Source organism: Clinocottus analis, unplaced genomic scaffold, assembly GCF_023055335.1.
Source record: "Clinocottus analis isolate CAN_PGR_092001 unplaced genomic scaffold, fCliAna1.0.p SCAF_343, whole genome shotgun sequence".
Lineage (NCBI taxonomy): Eukaryota > Metazoa > Chordata > Actinopteri > Perciformes > Cottidae > Clinocottus > Clinocottus analis.
The window spans coordinates 1-13,945 of NW_027176091.1; the positions used below are offsets into that span (position 1 = coordinate 1).

The window sequence follows — 13,945 nt, forward strand, 5'->3', positions numbered from 1 at the left end:
GTTCTGACTGCAGTGAGCCTCCTGAAAAATGATGTCTTAAATTTCACACTTGGTGTTTGACTTGTTTACAAGAAAGGGAATATTTCTTCTGATATCATGACTTCATTCCTTTTGTGGTGTTATCTTTTTCCTTCTCAGCCCACCAGGACCCTTGTATTCAGCACCAGGCCTGTACAGGATGTGATGTCACCGTTTGTTTACTGGGTTTCCAGCTTCCATGTGTACATACATTTCCTCTTTGACATTTATGAAAGTGTATGTCGACGAGATCCCTAACCTTTTCTTTTCTCTCGCAACATCCTCATGTTAGATTGTATCAATGTTCTCCCGTCTTTTATTGTGTTTTTTGTGCTCTCTGAGACAGAAGGATTTTTTTTTTTCCCGTTAACTTAAACTATAAATGATTTAAGATCATTGTCTTGAGTTTCTAAAATTGTGACATTTACATGACTCCACTTGGCATCATCGATTGAGGTTCTGAAAGGATATTTTTGTTTGTATATATGTGCGTGTGTGTGTGTGTGTGTGTGTGTGTGTATGTATGGACAAACAAAGTGATGAGTACATTATAAATATATATATAAATATTTGAAGAGCTATGACATCTTGTGGTTTGTGTTCTATTTCCGTGGTGCTTTCAGGGACACTGACGTGAAAAGGAACCGAGGTGATGCTGCACAAATTACTGTAGTTTTGATCAGAAGCATGACAAGGAGGGAGAAATAATTATGATTCAAATTGATGGAATGAGATTTTAAATCTGGATGCAAAACCCCCCAAAAGAGCAGTGTCGTTCTGGATGAGGCCCAGCAGTTACTATGTTGAGGGAGGAGGAGGAGGAGGGGGGGGACCCGGTGATGTCAAAGCTGATGTAAAAATGAAATAGGAAAGCCTGCGGATCTCGGGTGCCTTCTGCAGCAATAAAGCAAATTAGCAAACCAGTGGCTGCTTATTTGACTAATGAGCTGTCGCGGTGCGTTTAGGTCCAGCTCGTACAGTCGGAACGCATCCTGGCTTGTTGCTGCTGCAGCTGCGGGTCCACTGATCGAGTGCTCCCTGCCCCACAGCCTGTATCTGATCGTCATACAGAGGTTTCCCCCCTGCTGCATGCGTAACATCTCTCCAAGTCCAGCCGTGGTGCTCACCAAGACCTCACCGCTTGGATCTCATCTTCCTGCACGGAATACGCACGACTCGCGCCGAGCGAACCGCTGAGGCGAAATTGAAACGCCAGGATTTACCTCCTCGGGTTCAGTCCAGACCGAAAGGAGGCTGGGATTTCCTCTTATCATTTGATATTTGACAGATCCTCTCTCTTTTTGTGTGTGTGTGTGTGTGCGTGTGCGTGTGTGTGTTGGGTGGAGTCAACCCGGAATTCTCCAAATTGGAAAACCATTGGCACATATCAGGTAGGTCGGCGGCTGTAGCCTACATTAATCTGCTGGTAGCCGAGCAATGCAGCGAAGATGTGTGTGTGTTTTTTTTTAATGTATTTTCGACATGCATAATAATGTGCTGTTTGTTTCATGATGTGTGGTTCGCTCTCTGGAGCTGTGACCAGGGCCGTAGCTCGCACGGCGTGTGTCCACAGTGTTTTCCCTTCAGAATGAAGGGTCGCCCATGTTTGACAGATCTGCATCAACAATTAGCATCGTTACGCTCGGATAAAACGGTGGAGACCCCGTTAGAGCCCTGATGGAGCCGTGTGCGCTTAAGGATGGGCTACAGGAGGGGAAACCTCCATGGAAAAGGCCTGATAGCTTCCTACGAGGGTGTGAATAACAGCTATAAATTGGCTTTACAGCCATGAAGGGTGGGATGGGGAAATTAATTCACCGTCTGCATCCCCTCTTTACGAAACATCTGCCTGATTATTTCCCTTTGGATACAGTTACATTCGACTTGATGCGATGAAAATGAAATAAATAAGCAAATTGATGCAAAATATATGATATCCACAGTGAGTGAATTGATTCAACATCACCCCACCTCAGTCAAATGCTTCATATTGTGCTACCATTTTTTTTTTTTTTATAAATAACATCTGCGGTCAGCTGTCATCTCTCCCAGCTGTGGCTGTCACACTGGGACATTTCAGGAGTGAGGGGGTCAAGGGGCCTAAAATGAGAGCAATGTTTAGTCATTAGGCTACATTTTGATAGATGCAGAGAAAGGCTGACTACAATAGGACAGATTAAGTCACTGCAACTGCATTGATGCCCACTGTGGAGAAAGTTGAGAGGATGAAGACGAAGAGTGTAGTGTTCTTCTCCAATCTCTAGGTGCCGGGGCAGAGGAAGGAAAGTTGCAGGTGTGATTGCCTTGCAAGGGTCCTAGAACTGATCATTCAAAGGAAATGAGGCAAGACAACCCCCTGAATCTGTGCATAAGTGCCCTTGAGCAAATAAGAACAACTTGAAAAAAAAACAACAACAAAAAAACATCATGAGCACTGACTGTAAAATGACAAATCGCTGTCCAGCTGCTGCCTTTTTGAGCTCTTTCTTCAGATAAAATGGAGCTTGGCGGCTGTACAACAGATTCCCCCAGACAAAATGGGTCCTTTAAATAAAAGGTTGTGGCAGAGAATGGCTGCTCCAAGGGGGGGTAGAGACATCGCCAGGGGGAATGCTGCTTTGTGGGTTTAATGTGATGTTCATTGACTCTGTGTGTCCCCTTTTGTGCCTGTGTTTGGTGTCACAGGAGCACCATGAAGGACGGTATCGCCAACAACAGCACGGCCAGCATCTCCCAAGCCAGGAAATCTGTGGAGCAGCTGAAGATGGAGGCCTGCATGGACAGAATAAAGGTACTTTTATTTCATTTTTTATCCGTGTCTGTGAGCAAATAGTTGCATGTGTTTCTATTTGACCATTTGAATCTTTATCAGTTGTTGGAAGCTTTGCTTATTGCCACTTTATGCAACTGCACGCTTTGTTATGTCTGTATTTCATTAATGTGGTTAACGTGATAAAAATCTGTGCGTACGTATACCTGACCCCCAGTTATTTAGACACATTGCGTGTGATTGCTCTACAATATCCTCTTCTCGATGAGCGACGGTCTTCAGCTCCCAGCCAATAATTCATTTTCATTCATTTCATGTCCGAACAAAGCACAAGGAAATGTCTCGCTTATAACAGGGAACGTTAGCTAACTTAAAATGAACGAACAATACATTGTGTTCGTGCAAGTATTAATTTAGTTAACCCAATAGCCGGGCTGAAACACAGACGCTAGTATTAAAAAACACCTCAGGCGGACATGTTCCTTCATCACGATGAACCCTGTCGTTTATCTTGACTCAATCCCACCTGCTGCCAGATAGACTCACCACCAAATGTGTATGAATCCGCAGCTCAAATGAGTCTGTTGATACAATATGTAGGCCTTAATAAGTAACATTAGATTAAAAACTACAGTGCCGAACTGTTACTGCTACTACTGTGTTTTTTTTATTTTATATTATATTCATTATGAGAGTCACAGAGACGCTGAGAAAGTTTTGAAGAGACAGACTGACACATGTTTTGGTCACACAGTCGGCTGCTGGAAATACCCTTGATTTCTTCAAGAGTATATTCACAGTAGTGGAAAAAGTAGAAAAATCTGCTTTGTCATATAGTCTTATGCTTTAACCTATTTTAGGTAAAATGTTCAGAGGACAAAGCCATATTCTCTGTGGTACTCTACATATTGCCATTTTTGTCATTTTAAACCTTTAAACACAAAATTAAATTAAATAGTTTGAAATTTTGGGAAATAGCCTGGTTTGCGAAAGTGAGATGAAAAGATTGATGCCAACCTCATGTCTACGGTAAATAAAAAGCAGTCGGGTAGCCTAGCTTAGCACAAGAAAAAGACTGGAAACACAGGGAAACGGCTAGCATGGTTCTGAATCTGCCTCCAGTACCTCAAAATCTCCCTGTCACGTTATAGCTAATTATATCTGGTTTGGTTGGAAGTAAGAGTACATTTTTTGTTCAAACTAAAGAAACAAGATATGCCAGCGTGGATTCATAAACTTTAGCGGGCTTAGAAGAGGAATGTTGTTACCTTTAGTCTCAGCCAGGCGAGCTCTTCCCCCTCGTTTAAAGTCTTTATGCTAAGCTAAGCTAACTGCTGCTCTCTCCAGCTCCACATTTAGAGAAGAGTGAGACGTGAGAATGGTGTTGTTCAACATCATATCGAACTCTCCACCAGAAAGCGAATGAGTGTATTTGCCAAAGTGGTACAACATCTTAAATTAAACCTCAGAAACAGACAACGCTTTTTTAGATATCTATGAGTTCTCTTATGTCAATACCCATGTTCGCTATTTCACACTGTTTGCTATCTCAGTGCGTTATGACTGCATTAACGCATGTATTGGATCGGCTGATACTGTATCAGTGAACCATCACCTTGTATCAGTCCTTCATACAGTTTCTGTTCTCTAAAAGAGTACTTTGTTTTGTGAGCCTACATATTAACTTGGTCGTTGACAGTTTGGACAGAGACTCTGGTCTGTTGTGCTCGTAGCAGCTAAAGCAGCCGTAAGCCGCTAACGTTGAGCAGAGATAAGCAGCTCGCTACCGAGGTCTGGTAAGCTCCCATTCTTCCAAAATCTAAACCCCTAGACTTTTTTTTTCCTTTCTTAATTTTCAAAGTCATCCTCATCCACTCTGACCCAGGTGACATGACTTGATGCTTTTGATCAGACTTTTCTGCAGCTCCATCTGGAGCCTCAAAAGGGTTAATACGACTTTAAGTTCCCATCGTTTCTTCCAGATGACGCCTAAATGTATGTTCCCCAGCTTAGTTCAGAGCAGATTCTTCTGACAGTCGTCACATGAAGCATCAGTTCACCTTCGAAGCACCGGCGTCGCCACCTCTCTGTCTGAGTTTATCCTCTGTGAGCAGCTGGGAGACCCGAGTAGCACCAATGTGCTCACTGTGAGAGATGAGCCCGGAGGCAGGCTGGGCTTCGGTGATTGTTGACCACTTCTGACATTAGTTATCCACCAATTTGGGTCATCTTCTCTGAGTGTGATCACATAGATTGTCCTTTGTTAGCACTCTTGCAGGCTTCTTGTTAACTTGTATTGCCAGTGAGGTTTCTGGTTAAAATTCCCAGTTGCAGCAAAGAGGACATTGAAATGTTGCTTGTTCTATATGATAATCATATTCCTGGTACCCATAACCTCCTGCAGCTCCATCAGTTCAGGCCTAATAAAGAGTAAACTACACCTGGTCAAACATTGACTTTTGAGCCCTTTCTGCTCCTAATGGTTGAGTTCAGTCCCCATGCTTTAAAATGTAATAATGTTCTCACTGTATAGAGATTTATATCGTCCATTCATCAGATCGAACCATTCCTGGAAGTCAGTTGTTTTTACTGAATCTTGTTTTCACCTCAATAGGCAGATATTTTGCGTGAATATGTTTCTGGTGTGTGAAAGGCGGCTGTTCGTGAACTACTCCTTGTGCAACTTAAAAGGCCGTGTCCCCATCTCATTCGGCATGCTCCTCGTGTGCTGAGGGAGTGATTGCCCCACAGCCCCGAGGCTGTTCGCTCAGCATTATCGCCCGGGCCTGGAGGGCTGCCATACCCCATCATCCCTACCCAGCACAACAAAGGCTGCTTAAAAGAACATAGTGATTATCCCCAACGTGTAATCAGGGTTTGGAAGATGTATCAGGAAGACCCCTAATTTAACCTACAAGTTGACTTTTTTTTGGCGCAATGTCTCATTTGAATCTTTTCAGATATTTACATGTTTTTTTTAATGAGTCGGGTTTAAAGGGCCAGTGTGTTGGATTTAGGGGAATATATGTATCAATTATTGTGTTTTCATCAGTGTATAGTCACTTGAAACTAAGAATGATTGTGTTATAAGAATAAGCCTTTCATAACTACTTAGAGAACAATAGTCTGCCTACACACTGGTCCTTTATTATAGACCTAATTCTAATCATATATAATCACGTCAGTCAAGAAGTCATTTTGATTTTGAAGGCAAAATTACCATCATGTTTAAAAACATATATATATATATATATATATATATATATATATATATAATATATATATATATATATATATATATACACACACACACACACACTGTATAGTGGATACAGAAATGTGAAAGACAAGTATATAACCTGAAACACTACACATACAATATTATAACCAACATTCCCCCAAACAATAAAAGATAATACAATATTTAATTCTAGCTTATCAATTATTATAAAATTGAAAACATAGTTGAATCCCTGTTTTTCACCTCTAAACAGTAAATTGAGTGAAACCACATCAATATTGTCATTAAATTAACAGTCGAAATATGCATCATGAGGCTCGACATGTTCAGTTGTATTTGTTTATGATTGAATAGTAATTCATTTAAATAGTAACAGTCTGTGACGTTATTATATGAGTACTCTATAGCGGCCTAATTTGAGTCGATAGTAGATGGTAGTGGAAGTTGTTGATCTATAGAGTTCAGATGCCACGTCCACGTCATTTCACACCGTAAAGCCGGGCGGAAGAAACGGGTCAGATGTGGGGAATAGAATAGTCAACAAAGGTTGTCCGGTGGATTCATGTAATCACACCGAAAGTACAGCAACACAACTGAAAAAATGAAATGCGAGTTTCACACTGCTAGTTTTTTTTGTGTGAAAAAGAATAACTGCAATAAAATTAGTGGCGATATCCATGATGATTGACAATAAAAAAAAACGGAATATCCAAGAATATCACAGTCTGGGTCATAGAGCGAGAACAACAGCGCCCGCATCAAGCATAACACGGTCTTTAAAGGTGCTCACTAGCGTTCAGAATAACTTGCTGTCAAGCCTACGATTGTGTGCGAGGCAAACAAACTTTCTTTCTTCATATTGCTGCTGAAAATGAAGTCTAGATGATAAAAAGTGTAAAATGATGCCCTGCTAAATGAGCTTGGAAGTATTTAGATAACATTGTGTTTGACTTGTCAGTTTTATAGTCACCTTAGCAATTTATGGAAAACGACATGGCAGACTTGAATTTAAATGAATCTTAAACGTCAGATCTGATGTATATCTGAAACGCTTTCACTCGGCTCCTGACAAATATTTAAGCTTTCTGAATAATTGACTTCTGTCGTCTCATTTGGCTCATCTTTGCTCTTGTGTGTAAATCCTTTTGAGCGAGTTTAACCACAATTTCAACGTATAAAAGACAAAGCTGTGTGAGTTTATTTTAACAGGAAGACAAACAACCAATTGTTTCTTTGCTTGATTGACACATTTGAGTAAATCTAATGAGTTTTTTTTTAAGTGTTTAATCTGACCAGAACTTCTCAACTCTTAAAATCAACCACATGTAATTTGTAATCAAGTAAAACGTGTCATGTTTGTTTTTCAGCTAACTATGAGGACATTAATCTGAAATATCTGGCAACGGGTTAACGATGCAGTTCACACACAAATTATTATCCACAATAATGTCTCAGCAAAAACCTAATGAATATGCATTAAAGAGGAAAAACGTTTCCACTGATTGAGGCAGCTGACAAAATTAAGCCTTTGGCGTTATACATATGACATTAAGTTATTTAAATATCTGTATTGTTTTCAAAAAGCAGAGAAAAGTACAAAGAAAGAGAAGGAAACAGACAGTCGGTCTTGTCTAGCGATCCCTGAAATGTGATTAAGGGATCTGATGAAGGAGTGTATCGCTGACACGAGGAGCCTCTGTGCTGCTGATTGAGGGATCTCCTCCTTCTCATTAATTGTTCAATCAGGCAAAGGAATGGGATCTGTGTTAATTAGAAGGACTCTCCTTCCATCACGGGGCTGCAGTGTAATTACAGTCAGTCTGTGCAATAGCACGTTTCGTCCTGTGGGGCTCTTGTTTTATGCAGAAACTCTGGCTGCAGTTGCATGACGGTATAATTATTGCATTTTCTTTGATTATAAGAGTAATCAAGCTGTTTAGTTGCATCGGCAGAGCCAGCTTTGGTGATGTTCCCACCTCGTGCAGACTCCAATAAGGGCTGGGAATGACTCCATTAGAGACAGAAATTACAGCAAAAAAATAGTTTACTGTTAAATATACAGTATATAGTGTGTCCTCTGAGTGAGCAGACTTTAACTGTCCTCTAATGTGACAGTTTCCAGAGTATGAACTCACTACAATAGCCTAGTTAGATCAGAATAGGTCTAACTGACCAAATAGCTATTAAACTATTGACATTTGTCTGCTGTTGGTTGTGTCTGAGTGCAGCCCCACAGAGCAGCGAGCATGGCTGTGGACCCGTCACCTGGCTTCAAAGTTACTGGTACAGCATGAGATGCTCTATGTGACCCATCAAAATGAAGCCATGACCTCTTTTGAAGGATTCCTAGATAACCTGTAGGGCTAAACGTGTCTGGTGTCCTGATCCCTTGTTGGGGGACCATTGAGGTAAAGATACAGTAAAAAATAAGCTGAGGGATTTTGCTACAAAGGTGTAAGTAAGTAAGTTTATTTCCTGGTGTTTATTCTTAAATAGCTGTCTGTTTTAACACAATATAGCTGCATATGGTAGTTTATATACCTATATAGTATATATGTATTTTTTTAGATGTTCTTAATTGTCAAAACGACCAAAACCAGTGCTCTTACTGGCAAGTATTTCATGTGTTAATTCCTCTCTCCCTCCATTAATGTCCCTGGTAAATGGACCTGCACTAGTAAAGCGCTTTTAGTCTTCCAACCACTCAAAGCGCTTTAACACTACATGATATCATTCACCCATTCACCCACTGACGGGAGGAGCCACCATGCAAGATGCCACATCATCAACCAAACATACTCCAATTGTAGGGTTAAGTGTCTTGCTCAAGGACACATCGACATGGGCTAGTGGTGCCGGTGATGGAAACCACCAATCCACTGATTGAAAGATGATCCTGCTCACCACTCAGCCACAGTCGCACACACAAAAATGTGTATTAATCCACGACTAAAAATAGTCCCCATGTACAATACTTTACCGCAGTTTAAGTAAGATTTGTTGGAAACTCCGATGCCCCGCTGAGCAGAGTTTAGATCCTTTAAAATAAAGGAATATATATATATATATATTTGATGCTATTTTATTAGATTCTCATCTTCAGTAGGTACAGACGTAAGCAAAAATTAAGAGACGGACTAACGTGTAGTTGGTGATGGTCTTTTCATAGGATTTGTTGACAATAATAAAATGTAGAATAACCTCTCTGAACCTTTTTCTTCCTTTTTAAAACACAGAAATATCACCCTGAACGTCCTTAAGGCGTCTTATTTTTATGCTGTGAGACTGTCAACATGATGCTATAATAATCCACGTTGAAGCTGATGGGCACAATGGTGGATTTTGTGTGTTTTAATTCTCTTGTGAGAGCAGCAGTAGGTGAGGTGTGATGGCACACAGGAGATCAGATGGCTCTGTCCTCGTGGTGGATCCCTGAGCCCTCGCCGTCCCTCTGCTGCAGCTGCTCCCCTGCTCTCCATTCGCGGCCTCCCCCTCCCGTAACCTCCCACTCGGCTCCCGAGTAGAAACCCACATTCAGATGCAGTCTGGCCGCACTGTAGAAATGTCTTGTCACTGTTTGACTTTGAAAAGTACACGAGGCAGAAAGTGTGTTGTTCGTCCCGTCCTCCTTTCCCCTTTGCTGGTCAAGGTCCCGCCTTACCACCTGTCAGTCATCTGAATGAGCTGTCTCATTGCCAGAGGCAGACCTAAGCCAACGGGCATTAGTGCAGTCGACACGGGCAACGACGAATCAGAAGCACAAATCATATGCGATTTTCAAAGAAACTCCCAAAAGATTTTTCTCTGAGAACGAACACACAATGAGTTGTGAACTTTAGTGCAACGCTATCAAAATGAAAACACACTAGAAGAATAGCACAATTCTTCTCCTGCGCTCCATTCCTCTATAAAGTATTTACTTTCAGCGAATAAAGAAAAGCACAAGAGAAAAATATATGACCATAAATACAAACCAACCTTTCAAAATGCTCTGCACAAAATAGATTCATTCATCAGAGTTGTGTTATGTTGTGGTGTGTTGTGTTGGGGCTGAATGGACGGCAACGTCGGTCAGTTATTATTATATTCTGTGACAAAGAGTTGCACAACCACTGGCAGGTTTAGCCTCGTCACTACAATAACACTACACAAGAAGAACATTGCTTTTGACTTTCCATCCAGGGGAACGTAGACAGCAGCAACACCAGAAAGACATTGTCCACCAACTACGACTGTGTTTGAGCAGCGAGCGACATTAACAGATTCCACCAGCTTTCGTCCCGCTGGCGTCCTGCGGTCTGCCCGCGGAGTGCAGCTCGATGCGGGACGCGACGAGGTCTCTCTGAAGATGTGCACAACCGTCGCCCATCTGCCTGAAATCATGTTTCGTCCATCTTACTATCCTGCAGTCGGACTTGATGCAGGCTGGGCAGTGAGGCAGCCTCAGGTCCCAGCTGGGGACGCTGTCTTCCTCTCTCTCCTCCGGTGGGCGGTCGACTCCACTTTCTGTGGCATTTGGTCCAAAGGGGTCGGGGGGGATGATGACCCGCTCGCAGTCGGCTGCAGCTTATCCAATCCCTCAGCGTCCTTCTCTGATCTTGATGAGTTTATCCCGTCAAATGCCAAACACACGAATGAAATACAAAAGTAGTTCCATGACTAATACTAAAACTAATGGCATTCCCATCAGCCTCAGCGTTTCTTTGAGTTGTATTTTAACACTTAACTCCATAAACTAAAATAATTCGTATTAGGCCTCCCCCCAAAAAAAACACAGCAGCATCTGCACAGTGAAGTGTTCAATTATTTGTGGGGTATTTTCTGCCTTGTTTGATAGCAACAGGGAGGAAAAGATGGAGAGAGAAAGATGCAGCAAAGGTCCCCAGCCAGATTTGAACTTGTAAGTCGCGTGATAAATTATATATCAGAGAAGCGGAAACGACCTCCGACACCACGCCGATGGAGGCAAGGTAGATGAATATGTTGTGCATAAAGCACAGGTGTGACTAGTTTTCATTTTACTAGTCCCAAAAACATCCCGAGCGTCATTTAAGATTCAGGTCAAGAGACAGAGTCGTGTGAAGGAGACAGAATACATCTTCCATTCATATAGTTAGTAATTATTATTACTAATAATAGTCGGAGAGATTTCTAATCGCCGATGCGTGTCCTTTTTCCTTTTCGTCTCGACATTTCAGGTCTCCAAAGCGGCCGCAGACCTGATGGCGTACTGCGACGCCCACATACGCGAGGACCCCCTCATCATGCCCGTCCCCGCCTCCGAGAACCCTTTCCGGGAGAAGAAGTTCTTCTGCACCATCCTCTGATGACCCGCCGGTCGAGCTGAATGGGTGCAGGCATGGCGTCGCCTGTCTTCTCCGTCTTCACCACACCTGAAGCTACTGGCCACAGGCGTTGAGTTGAGTTTTGCCAGGTGGACACTCTGTTGTTGGTCAGCTCTGTCCTGGTGGCTGAAGGTTTTGGGGGAGTCAACTATCAAACTGGCAACCCAATGAGCGTATCATGTCTTGTTAAATAGGTTTGTTATTGCTTTGTTATTAGAGAACAGCCTTGCTCAGTGCTTAATGAGATGAGAGATGCTTTTCTTTTTCTTTTATCGTGCTAGATCTTTCCATGCCTCAGGAAACAGAAATTTGCCCAGTGTCTACGACGTTTTTCAATATTTATTTCCCTTCCCTTTAGCTGAATAAAAAAAAACATTCATATTTGTATTATCTCGAACATAACTTGAGTTAGTTTGTGTTGTTTTCAGTGCACAGGTTTGACTGTTCATAGCAAAATATTATTGAAAGTGCGACTGAAATTTGAGACTTTCCTCTCCAGTGGTTTCTCTTTCAATTTGCCTCCAGAGTCACAAACTATTAACCTGCTGGCTTTAGTGCCGCACTACAGTCCATTTCAGATTAGAGCCCAGAAACAGAAACCTTATCTCTCGCAGAGTAAACGATTTGTTTGTGCCAACTGCTCTGGTAATAAGGAGGTGGCTGCACATGCATAAATAGACTCTCTTTATTTCATTGGAAGGGGCAGAGCTGATGTTTCAACAGCGGGATGAGTTCCTCAGGGTTATCAGTGTGCAAACAACCCTTAGGTTAAGAATTATTTATGAATCTGCCACCTCCGTCTCAGGCCCCCTCTAATGCATTTGCTGCTCCTTTTTGATTTGCTCATCATCCACTTCAAATCAGAGACACTATCGGTTAATGCCGCAGCCCCTGACTGGAATATTTTTGCAAGTTGCAGGACATCCTTTCCCCTTATTTCCTTAACGGTCTGCTTTGTTTTCTGGGCATGTTTCCTGAGTCTGATTCTTTTGGTCTGTCCTACGAGTGAATGGCAAGGCCTTTGACATTAATGCCAAACCAGAGGCCTGCATGTTCCGCCGCTCCTTTTTGACAGCCTCCTCTGTTTCCAAGGGACCGTCAGTCTTTTAGAGTGTACAGTATAGTTACAGTGCCAATTTCTGTAAGAGCAGTGTGATTCACACTGTGCTCCCACAGCTTTTCCCCCCCGTTTTTTGTTTGTTTTTTGGAAGAAAAAGCACACTGTCGAAACATTTCCTTTAAATGGTAGTTGAATAGCATTTGCTAATTTTTACGATGAATTGTTATGATCGTTATTAATATTGTTATTATGAGTAGTATTATTGAATATTTGTTGCACAGCACTGACAGCTACATGACGTGTAGTGCTACTAAGCTTGTATGATACTTAGGAGAAAAAAAAACATTTATAAATCATGCAATTATTGATACTATCTGACTATTTTTTAAGAATAACGGTAAGGGTCGGTTTACATAATATAATATGATCCCTTCGGTGGTTGAGGCTTTTTTGCATCATCGTGTCTGTAAAATTAAAAGACATTTCCTCTTGGTACTTGAAGAGCCATTACATTAGGAATCAAAGTGAAACTGGATTGTCTTAAACTATTAGACTCAAATTGTTTTTTAGGATAATTATTGTCTTTATTTCCTAAATCATAAAACCTGAGACTGACCTCAGGGCGCTCCCACTGACCTCATCTTGAGGATGTTGCCAAATCTGAAACAAGAAATATAACGGTTAGAGATGAATATTGCATGGATTTATTTCTATCTTTAACAGAGAGAACTATTATGATATGAAATATTGCCTCTTAGTTAACTTTCTGGGTGCTACTTTGCACATAAAAATCTCCTTGGAGTACAGATATGTTGACAATGTGCAGCTGTATTCATGAATGGTATTATCGTTTTGGTAAAAAAAAAAAAAAAAAAAAAGCATTTAAATAGCAGGCTTTGTAAATCCTTCTGATGGATCAAATGAATTAAAAGAAAACGGCAACCCCAATGTGCTGTGTCGTCAATAATTCTGCCTCGTGTCTCTCACTCCAGCCTGTCTGATCCCACTGACAACATGCAACGCCTCTGCAAATCGTTCCGGGTCTCACAGATGAACACGATATTCTGTGTGTGGTGGAGACCTCCTGTGGCTGAGCTGAACCATAGGCCATCTGGATGCACTCTTCATGCGCCACGGCTTTTTATTTTTTTATCGGACCGTGATTAAATTCAGCCTCAGCCAGTTTGTCTTTTACACTGAGGGTAGAGAGAAAAGCGTCTTCAGACACCGCGTGGCGCATGACAAATATCCATTATAACGATTCGGGGGATCTGCCTGACTCATTTTCTGTTGCAGCTATTCCATGTTTTCGTCATGCATGCATGTACAGCCCCACTTTTTACCAAGTTGGGTTGATATTGGTTCCCGTTTCACTGCACTTTCAGGTCTGGTGATCATATTTTTGATCGGAGTCAGAATTGCTTCTTTTGGCCTCATAAATCACGGCCATGTTTGGGAAAGGATCTGTGTTCCTGTTATACAAACTTGCAACAACTGAAGGGATTGTATTG

At 41.8% G+C, this 13,945-nt stretch overlaps 1 protein-coding gene across 1 annotated transcript; it reads left to right on the forward strand.

The window, feature by feature from the left end:
• The first annotated feature begins 1,014 nt into the window (after positions 1 to 1,014).
• LOC137799378 (guanine nucleotide-binding protein G(I)/G(S)/G(O) subunit gamma-4) lies at positions 1,015 to 12,406 on the forward strand. Its single transcript, XM_068596175.1, has 3 exons — positions 1,015 to 1,409; positions 2,704 to 2,809; positions 11,228 to 12,406. The coding sequence occupies exons 2-3, from the start codon at positions 2,711 to 2,713 to the stop codon at positions 11,354 to 11,356; spliced, it is 228 nt and encodes a 75-aa protein (XP_068452276.1). The 5' UTR covers positions 1,015 to 1,409; positions 2,704 to 2,710; the 3' UTR covers positions 11,357 to 12,406.
• Positions 12,407 to 13,945: the final 1,539 nt, after the last annotated feature.

Bases quoted from the DNA above. Each gene is read 5' to 3' on its own strand.
- LOC137799378 (XM_068596175.1), top strand. From the start codon at position 2,711: ATGAAGGACGGTATCGCCAACAACAGCACGGCCAGCATCTCCCAAGCC. The intron at 2,810-11,227 runs GTACTTTTATTT...TCGACATTTCAG, and splicing joins CCTGCATGGACAGAATAAAG to GTCTCCAAAGCGGCCGCAGA.